We start from the raw sequence: 10,382 nt of genomic DNA on the forward strand, positions 1-10,382 counted from the left end.
GAAGGTCCTCAGTAGATGCTTGTGAAGTTCAGAGTTCAGTTTGCTACAGGCATCCATGTTTTCCTGAGCAGATGCATTGGGACACATTTAGATCGGAGGTCAGAGCTATCGACTTCCGACTTGCAATGGATTGCAGCACGAGTCCCGTTTTCGTTTCAGTGTCTGTTGGATCATCTGTTCTGGTTTGCCTGCACTCCTGATTTCTGCTCCTGAACAAACATTAATTATTCAGTTCCTGTTGCCTGAGGTCTCCTGCTTTTTGATCCACCTTTGACATATTTGATTTATTATAACATTCAGTGAATTTTGCTCAGAGGACAACTCTCCACACTGATTAGAAATGTATAAAATATTGGCAACAAACTGCCGCCAGTAAAAGAAAATCAAGGGAAATGGAAAATATACAGTTCAAGCTAAGTTAGTGGAAACAACCTGGGGATATGTCCTTCCTCCTTAAAACCAACAGGAAACTAATAGTAACAGTGGGATGAAGAGACATCCTTATGGCAAGAAGAAGAAACAGTTCAGGACTTTGTCTTAATTGAGTGAAAAGATATCAATAAACATTACTAAGGATAGACTTTGTGTTTGTTTTAGTCCTGTGTGAGTAGGACCTACTTTTTGTGAGCGCTTGCTCCAATTTCAGCACACGGTTATCCAACATGACCCGGACTTTTTTTTGAGTGTTTAAAATCATCTCTGACATTTGCATGCTTCAAAACATTTAGAAAATGGGTCAAGAAAAGCACGACCGTGATAAATAAGCACACAAGTTCCAGGAACGTGACTTGTTAAATCTGAACAATTGACTGAATATAAAATAAGCCTATAAACAAACATGTTATTCATGACACATCTGCGACAATCTCACTGTTTAATTCAGCGTGGAGGATCTAATTTCTGGCATGAAGCACATCTGGTCCATTACATTAATTGAACTCAAATGATGCAGCAGTCAGGCTCTTAGAGTCATTGCAGTCATAATGATGCTTTTAGTTGGTGACATTTAATGGAGAGACTGGATCAGAGAACTAGCTGTCGGTTGCAGCCAAAAATGGGGGGAAATGTGGTGGTGGATGGATACATGGATACTGTTAGATTATATATTAGAAGAAGAGGCCATTGCTTTCTAATCTTCTATTGATCTAATTTATCTAAATCTTACAGTTTGTGATATGGAAAACATTCATTCATCAGTTTATTTCTTGAGGTTACCCTGTTTTGGGGGCTATTTGGTCAAAAAGTTGTCTTAATGGGGCTCTACACTGATGTTTGATGATTGTTTTATAGACAATCTAGTGGCATGACTCTAGGGATGGCAATGGAAATATCGGTCAGTCAGTCTGTTGGTTGGTCACTTTGGTCCAAACTCAACAAGCATTGAACTGATAGTCATGAAATTCTGCAGAGACATTCATGGTCCTCAGGAGATGTATGCAACTGAATTTGACGATCACCCGACTTTTAATTTGGTCTGAACTCTCACGTATCCAATGAAATATCTCAACATCTACAAGTTGCATTGGTACACATTCATGGTTGTCAGATTATGTATCCTAATATTACCTAATCTAACCTTTCCACTAGTGTCACCACGTGATTAACATTCATAGTTTTTAGTAAAATATCTCAACAATTACCATAAAATTTGGTAAAAACATGCATGAACCCCTCAGCATGACAAGTGATATCTTTGGTGATCCTTTGTCTTTTCCACTAGCTCCATCATAAGGTCAAGATCTTTAATTTGTCCAATAATTTGGCTTATTTGTCAAATATCTGCTAAACTCATTCCTGGTAAACATTACACATGCTTAACGTTGTCTTTGTGAGTTTGCATGTGAGCAAAGTTTCCCCAGTCGTAACATGGGATAATCATTTAACCCTGACCACAACAGACCTACAGAGCATTTTAAATCCCTGTTTAGGGTAAAAATAACTCTGCTAATTGGCTGATAATCTGTCATACACAGACCTGCAGGCATCTGGACAGGTTTTCGTGTCACTTTCTGAGCATGTGTTGGTTATTAGCGCTATAGACATGAGTTTGATCTATCGGAAATGCTCTGTGTGCCTCTATACTGTATGTATATATGGGACAATAACAAGCGGTAACACACAATAAAACAGGTCTGTGTGCAGGGATCAGTGACCTCAATTCTGTTTTGATTTGTTCAATTTAACGACGCTGGTTCATCCTGTGACCTATGACAAAAAAATCTTTCTTGTAGCTTTGTGTCTTATAGCAGAGTGTTTTGTTGTGCGTCACTATCTTAGCCCAGATCAGATAAATGGGCCACATTCTGCCATTTCCCCCACGCTACAATTGAAATACGAAATGGATTGCCTTCTTTATTTTTTTCTCCTTTTCTTTTCTTGTCAACTGAGGAAGTTATTAGACTCACAGTTTTTACCAACAGATGTGTCTCAAATTCCCCAAGATAAATGCTATGTCTCACAGCTCTAGACTCTCAATTAAATGTGAGCAGCAGTAGCTACCCATTCACTTAAAATTGCCCTGAGAGACTCTTGCAGCCACCTGTAAGTTTATTAAAAACTCAGACAGGCATTGTTCAAAGACAAACATCTGCAATGTATGTTCTAATGAAGGTCCAAAAGTTTAGAAAGACGTCAGAGAAATGTGTTAAATGTGACACAAAAGGCTTCTTTTTAAAGTGATGGTTCAAGTATAACAATTTATTGAGCTTTATTTCACTCAGCAAGTCTTTAATGAATAAATTAGTGACCTAAAAAATGTTTTGGAATCTGTAGGTGCCAAATAGGCACGTGCGTCACTGATGTGTGCTTTCAGCCTGGACGCCGCCGCGGCTGCTTATCTGTTTACATTTTTAGTATCCCAATCAGCTGGATATCGCTGGGTCACTGCCTTCAATATTGACTATTGCTGTGCAGGGACTACAAATAGCACTTCAGAGTTGGACTGATATCGACTCTCCTACCCTGCAGCGAAGATATGATGGTTTCCAAACAGACTCGCATGAATTCACACACACACACACACACACACACACACACACACACACACACACACACACACACACACACACACACACACACACACACACACACACACACACACACACACACACACACACACACAATTTATACCTGCAGCTCATACACCAATTTTTAATAACCTACTTCAGAGACCCCCCCATTGGAGTCATCCTGCTTCGTCTAGAGAAGGCAGCCTCCTCACTCGGCTACCTGCTGGCTGACCTCTATAAAAGGGGATTATGTGAGCGGAGACTAAAAACAAAAGGGCACCCTGTGGCTGTGAAACCAACTGAGCAAGTCAATCCGGGTCAGTGCTGTAAACACTTATTTATTTTTGTCTTTTAAATCCACTTAAATAAAGAACGGCGTCTGTTTTGGGAGCTCTATGGTGCTTAAAAAAAGAAAAGAAAACACTCCTAATGCCTAAACAGAAGTCTTAAAGATGGTTTTACATACAAAATGCTGACTTCACATGTACATACACAAGAAAAGAGTAAACAAGCCTCTAAAAGCGTGCCAGAAATGAACAAAAGTATACTTCCACCTCCATCTAAAAGCCTCAGAGACAACAAATACAAGCTTCAAAAGCAGAGAAACAGTGACATCATGTTGTGTGTTGAAGCATTGCAGCGCTGTTTCACAGAGAGGAAGCAGGAACATTGACACAGTTACACACATTCACACCTGGAAGCTGCACAATAAGCTGCCCTCCAATCCAGCAGTTGATGACTGACTATCATCATTTTTGCTCAAAAGGAATAAAAATACCATGAATAGAAACGGGTGTCACAAAATGAGCCTGGGAGATATTGTGCAGCTTGTTTCCAATGAATCAGACACACTAAGTATAATTCAACTCTTTTTATGATAAAAGGTGTTAAATAGACAGAATATCAACACAATCTTGTTTTATAATGCCTGTTTTCTCTGTAGGAAATATTATTATATCAGCATAGAAATATAAGTGTGAACATATGTGTTACGTCTGTATCAATGGTTCTCATTTATAAAGGCGGAGTGATATGATTTCAATACATATTTGTATCATGATGACATGTCGAAATGCTGGACAGACACTAACTTTTGTCTTTCAATGTTTCCTATGAGACGAAAACTAAATCCTCAATGACGCACTTTGTTCGTTTCTGATTACAATCAGCTTGAAATCATTTATTTAGGTAATAAGTTTCCAACTTTTGGGGCTGGTGGTTGTTTAAAAAATGACTGTTTTGTTTCCGTCTGAATCTCATCAATGTCTGCATATCTCTAGTCTCTGTGATCACTTTTACCACAGCGTGTTTTTTCCTTTTCCTCATATTGAAGGAATTTTTAGGAATTTCACGTCATTCAAAAGAAAGTTTAGAAGAAAGTCTCCAAAATTGAGCCTAATTTTGTACAGCTTTCATATCTTATTGACCACAAATTCGGGACGACATCATCACAACACGAGCAAACTGACGACACCCCCAAAAAAACCCTGTATCTTACCTCCATCTGTTGACACCGACGTTGGAGGAACCGGCGAACCACGGGTCAAGGAAGTAAACGCAGCGCACCGTGCCCGCCCCCCGGATAGCCTCCCGTAGTGCTGGGTTGTCATGGAGACGGAGACCTTTCCTGAACCAGTGGATGGAATTTGGGGCCATGATAATCTGACAAGAGGAAAGGGGGACGAGGGAAAAGAAAGATCATCGACTTGGTCTTAACAGACAGAGATGAGCTGGAAATGACTGAATGGAAATAACGGCTCAGTATGTACAGAATAAAACACGATGCTGCCAGCTCACATTTTTCCTTTTTTTTTCTCCTCTCTTTCTAACATTTCACTCAAGACTAGTACAAAACTGAATGTCCCCCCATGAGGAGAGACAAGTGAAGCATCTGAGTGTTACTGTTGCCAACAGTGTGGGACGAGCCAGGAATAGAGCAGGAACATCGTCACTCCGCAGTGTGTGAAAGAGTTTTCTGCTCTTTCTGTTGGCAGCTTAAAACATTTCAATGGATGCTGAAAGTGACCAAAAGTAGAATAAAACTTACAAAACTGGAGCAGCTATAAGTCAGAAAAATCTCATCACAAAAGAGATATTATATAGAGATGCGATCAATGAGTCAATTAGTTGATCAACTGAGGATTTAGACTATAACAATTGTTTAACATTAGTTTTTTTATTGCATGTTACTAACTTCCTGTCTTCCTCTGAGTTTTGTGCTCTCTTGTCTTGCAGGTGACCTCTCTCTCTCTCTCTCTCTCTCTCTCTCTCTCTCTCTCTCTCTCTCTCTCTCTCTCTCTCTCTCGCTCTCTCTCTCTCTCGTCTCTCTCTCTCTCTCTCTCTCTCTCTCTCTCTCTCTCTCTCTCTCTCTCTCTCTCTCTCTCTCTCTCTCTCTCTCTCTCTCTCTCTCTCTCTCTCTCTCTCAAGATTTCTTCCCATTTAAAAGGAAAGAGTTTTTCCTGGGGTAAAATTAAAGAGTCGGATCTAAAACTGCTCTATGTGAAAAGAGCCATGAGATAACTTCTGTTGTAATTTGTAATTTAGGACTTGACTTGTTTCTTCAAGTTCAGGTTCAGTGTTGCAGAGCTGCAACATACTTAATGTGCATCAGAAACATCCCGAGACACAACTAGAGCAGAAAGATGACGTCATGTGATCTCTGGAGGGGAACGACAAGCAGTCAAACAACTAGAACTGCAACAAACTAGTTAATAAAACAGTAAATTAACTATTTTAATAATCAAATTATCACTTCGGTAACTTGTGCTGGTTCCTGCCTCTCAAAAGTGATAATTTGATGTTTTTTTTCTTTGTCATACGTGATAATAAACTGAATATCTTTTGACTATTTGTGAATTGTGAAGAGCATTTTTCATTATCTTATAGAACATAAAACATGTAATCAATGTGGTAAATAATGGGTAGCTGCAGCCTGAGACTAAAACAATATTTACCTACAAAGAATCTTTTCCATTCGCTAAAACTATGAATGACGTAGATCGTTTTACTTGCAATAAATCACTACGCCTAACCCTAGGCCATTGTAACTAGGGCACGCAGCCTTATGTATGAGCCACTGGATTACAGAGTTGATTGGCTCGTGATCAAAGGGTAACATGTACTTCTCCTAAATCAAGTAAGGACAGAGCCTGAACTTTGGCAAACATGGAGACATGAAAAAAAAAAAAAAAAACACACAATCAGGTAACAGCGCTCTAAAGTCAACATGTGACAGATGAGATTTGTGAGGATGTAGCTGCTAAATGAAGAAAACTTTATGCCTCACTACAACCTCTGTTTTGTTTGTTTTTATAGCTTATTTCCTGCTAAATGTTTAATTCACTGCATTTTTGTTTATCTAGGAATACTCATGTGTAGTTCCTGTCACCTCTGTGGATCTCAGTAGCTGGCGCGTTAAAGTGAACAGCTGACGGCGGTGCAAGAAAAACAAAATGTTCCTTACAGACGGACAGGCGATGATTAATTTGCATACTTAATTAGTTGGCTGGATTGCTAACTTATGGCTCGCCAGGAGGTTAATTCACTAGATCTGCTGTATGTGATCTGCTGAGTCGGAGCAGAGAGAAGCTTTAGTTTCATTCACAAGATCATAATATTCAAAAAAAGGGATTTAAATAAGCAAATCCAGACTGAAATACATGTAATCCCACCTTCCTCTTTTTTCTCATTTGACTGTCAGCAGTTACAAAAAAAAACACATAAAAAATAGCAGCTGTTGTTTTTGACTTGCTGTCAAGTTGAAATTCATTCATAATAACTTGTTTTAAAGACATTTCTGCTTTTGTTGCAGGCAATTTGAATAGAGCTGGTTTATAACTGTAATTAAAGCAGAGGAGGTGCTGGCTTTAGGTGGCGCAGGTTTCCTTTACATGTAACATCCTTAAAGCTGAGTTCATTCTACTTGTCACACTTTGCATTTCACTTTATTTAAAAGAAAAGAAAAGAAAAACATATCATTTTAAGGCTGATAAACCGGTGTCGAAGCAGAGAGAGACAACTTAGGCGTCTCCATGACAACTGGGCAAACTCCATCAGCTAAAGCTCTTGTAAAAGCTCGTAAATTGATAAAAATCTGTAACCATTCAGATAGATTGAATGCTTTATGAACTCAAGTATTATAATTATTTTAACTATTAAAGACACCTTTTAACAGGTTATAACTTATTACAATGGCTCCTGCTGTTTTCCTGCTCCTTTGCACACTTATTAGTTGTATGTTTTTAACGTCCTCATGATATGGTGTGTGTTGTTAATGTATTGGAGGAAGCCAAAGACAGATTTCCACTAGTCAATACACTTCCATTCAGAGAAATCATCTCATTCACACTGTTAAACTGGGTCAGTGTAAGAATCCATCTGCAGCTGGATCCAATCCCTGTAAGAAGCTTGTAAATCACTAATTAACAAATTCAGAGCCCATTGATGCGATCCAGAGGGATGAGAACGTGCACTCTCTCCATTACACTGATTCGTAAGAGTTATTGATCAACGTGATTAATGCTTACTGTGCCAATGTTGGTAGGCTTTAAAAGTTCCTGGATGACTGATGACAAGCAGGGTTTCACAACAAAGTTCAAGCTATACTGGGGACTGTTGTGCAACCTTACTGACATTTCTAGGAGTTTTAAAAAATATAGCATGAAGAATCTAAGCAAACAAACATGTGTAAGAAGTAAATTAAGTGCTTTTTTCCCCTCTTCCCTAAGCTGATTTAGCTCCAGAGCATTGGTGATTACATGTTGTGTCACCTTTGATGAACCTGGCTTACCACAGGATATAATCATTTGTCACAACTTAGAAACATAACACATCATATTCTCCACCGCATTGCTAAAATTTGCACCGCCAGTCTCTGTGTGGCTCTGTGGGCGATACAGCCGACAGCCGGTGAGCAGATTTTTGAGGAGAGCCTCCGTGATGTAAAAAATCATCAGTGTTGGAAATAACTCATCATGTCTTATGTGCAATTCACTCAGAAATAACTCAAGACTACAATACAGGACTCCTCCACAGTGCACACCAGGAGCAGATGTGGAGGGTGGGTGGGAGCAGATGGAGGGTGAGCCTCAATGATGTCACCAACCAACTTATTTATTTATCTTTTATCTTTTGTATAATCAATTATAGGCTAAAATGATCTGGTTCTTACATGTGAATATGTTCTGGTTACTTTTATCCTCTATAATAATAATAATAATAATAAACTGAATATAATTATGACATACAGATTGATGGGCTTAATTAAACATTTTTCACTATTTTATGACATTTTATAGATTGAACGACTACTCGATTAATCAGGAGAATGATTCACAGATTAATAAGTAGTACACATAATTGTGTCATGAAGAATAATTGATTCTTACACTGTAATTAACAACAACAATACATTATTTTCATCTTAATAAGTTAAATTAGGAATCATTCATATAATCTCTCCTAATGTGACCTTCAGTGAAGACTGTATAGATCAAAATGGCACAGCTCCAGCTCACTGTGAACATGAGCATCCCTTTAAATGCACAATGTTCAGCTCTGTTACATTTCACATTAAAACTACAACAATGTCTTTTTTTAAAGGCATGTGATGGGTTTGTTGCCAAATTTTAAAGTATGAATTCACAGTTGTTGAGCTGTTATGACTTCTCCATATGGAAATTAGGTCACTCTGTCCATCCTGAACAGGAGGAAGGGGGGTAGTGGTGATATTATATCCATCTCATATGAACTTCACCCACAATTCAAACCACATACCACCACATATAAACATGTCCTAAACATCTCAGGGTGTTTTTTAAGAGTCTAAACAGATACAATAACAAATGACTTGAAGTGTAAGACTCAACAACGTCTCTATATACATCAAAACGGGGTCACCAGAGTAATGCTTATGCAACTGCTGGCGCTGTTTATAAAACTATACCCTCTTTCCCCCTTAAAATAAAACCCCCAGAGCTGCAAAAAGGAGCCGTCTTACCTTGCAATGGCTCCCTGGAAGTGATATTTATGTAAAACCCAAAGATAGTAGCATTTCCTCAACTGCTTTAGATGTGAGAAGAAGTCTTGTGTGAGGTACGACTTGTCTCTTGCTTCCCTGCAGGATACTTACGTACTGCTGCTGTGCTACTTTGTTTCATAAGAGTTCGACTCACTGCGCATGCGTGGCCCAGTTTATCCCACTATCATGCTGAGGGCGCAAAGGGGTTGTGGACGGATTTTAAGGGTTTCACACGTGAGTTATTAACGTTATTAGAGGGTAAAACATAATAGAGAGGATAGTGTTTATTTGTGTGGTACTAGTTTGAGAATAGTGAGCAAAAAATGTGATGAAAACGACTCTTTTTGGTTAATTAAATGCGTATTATTCAAGTTATTACCGTATTTCTTGTGGTTTAGTGCGATTTTTTCTACAACAGGTGTGATATTAGAATAAGAAGGGTTAAAAAAGATTACCAAAAGCGCAGTAGCTCATATTATTTATATGTAACAGCCAAAATGAATCGCGATAAAACGTGAGAAAATCCATAAAAGCTCGTATTTCCTATGGTCATGAACGCAGCCGAGGAACGTGAATGACGACGTGCAAACAATGCTGCGCTCTGATTGGTCGGTTTGGTGTTTGGTGAGTAAGATCCCGGGTCACGTTTAAGCAGCATGGCAACGCGGAAGTCCATTGATACGTCAACAAGCACAAACATTGCCTGCAGCCAGACACATGTTTGGATTATTTTTAAAAAGAAAAGAAAAGGAAAAACACTGCCCCACCTTTGTATTAATTTAAAGGAATAACCTAGCCGGTTAAGATACGAGTTTATTCATGCTTTGACATTTTTTAAAAGCTCGGATCCTAAACAAAAAGGATCACTCAATGATTAGATTCATGTATCCAATAGCTCAAACATATACACAAATATATATAAAAGATATACTAAAAACCCTAAAAGTTATAAAACTAATTAAAAATATACAAGAAAATTATATTAAGAAGAGGAAAGACTAATCAGAATTATTATTGCAGTGCCCCATCACTATCTAATGATGTTCTCATTGTAGAGTCTGATGGCTGCAGGTATAAAGCAGCTCCTGAACTGCTCTGTCTTACAGCACAGTGAGATGAGATGAGCCTCCCACTGCCAGAATTGCTCTTCCTGCACTTTAAAGGTGTTGTAGAGAGGCTGTTTGGGATTGTTCATTATTGCTTCTACCTTTTGCACCTGTAGCCCTTTACAGCCTTCCTCAATGTCTCTAAACTGTGAGGATACCAAGCACCAAGCCTGCTTTCCTCACAAGCTTATCCAGCCGCTTCACATTGCTCTCTGCAGCAGACTACAGCGAAGAATAGGACAATGGTCA

The 10,382-nt window shown here is 38.7% G+C and overlaps 1 protein-coding gene across 1 annotated transcript in view; it reads right to left on the minus strand.

The window, feature by feature from the left end:
- LOC133987981 (cryptochrome-1-like) overlaps positions 1 to 9,122 on the minus strand; it is a 35,586-nt gene extending 26,464 nt beyond the window's left edge. Inside the window, exons 1-2 of the mRNA XM_062427488.1 lie at positions 9,007 to 9,122; positions 4,507 to 4,670 (exon numbers count right to left, since the gene is read on the minus strand). Coding sequence (XP_062283472.1) covers positions 4,507 to 4,664 — 158 coding nt within the window. The 5' untranslated portion in view covers positions 4,665 to 4,670; positions 9,007 to 9,122. The remainder of the gene's footprint in view (positions 1 to 4,506; positions 4,671 to 9,006) is intronic.
- Positions 9,123 to 10,382: the final 1,260 nt, after the last annotated feature.

The sequence above is a fragment of the Scomber scombrus genome, chromosome 10 (assembly GCF_963691925.1).
Source record: "Scomber scombrus chromosome 10, fScoSco1.1, whole genome shotgun sequence".
NCBI classification, from domain to species: Eukaryota; Metazoa; Chordata; class Actinopteri; order Scombriformes; family Scombridae; genus Scomber; species Scomber scombrus.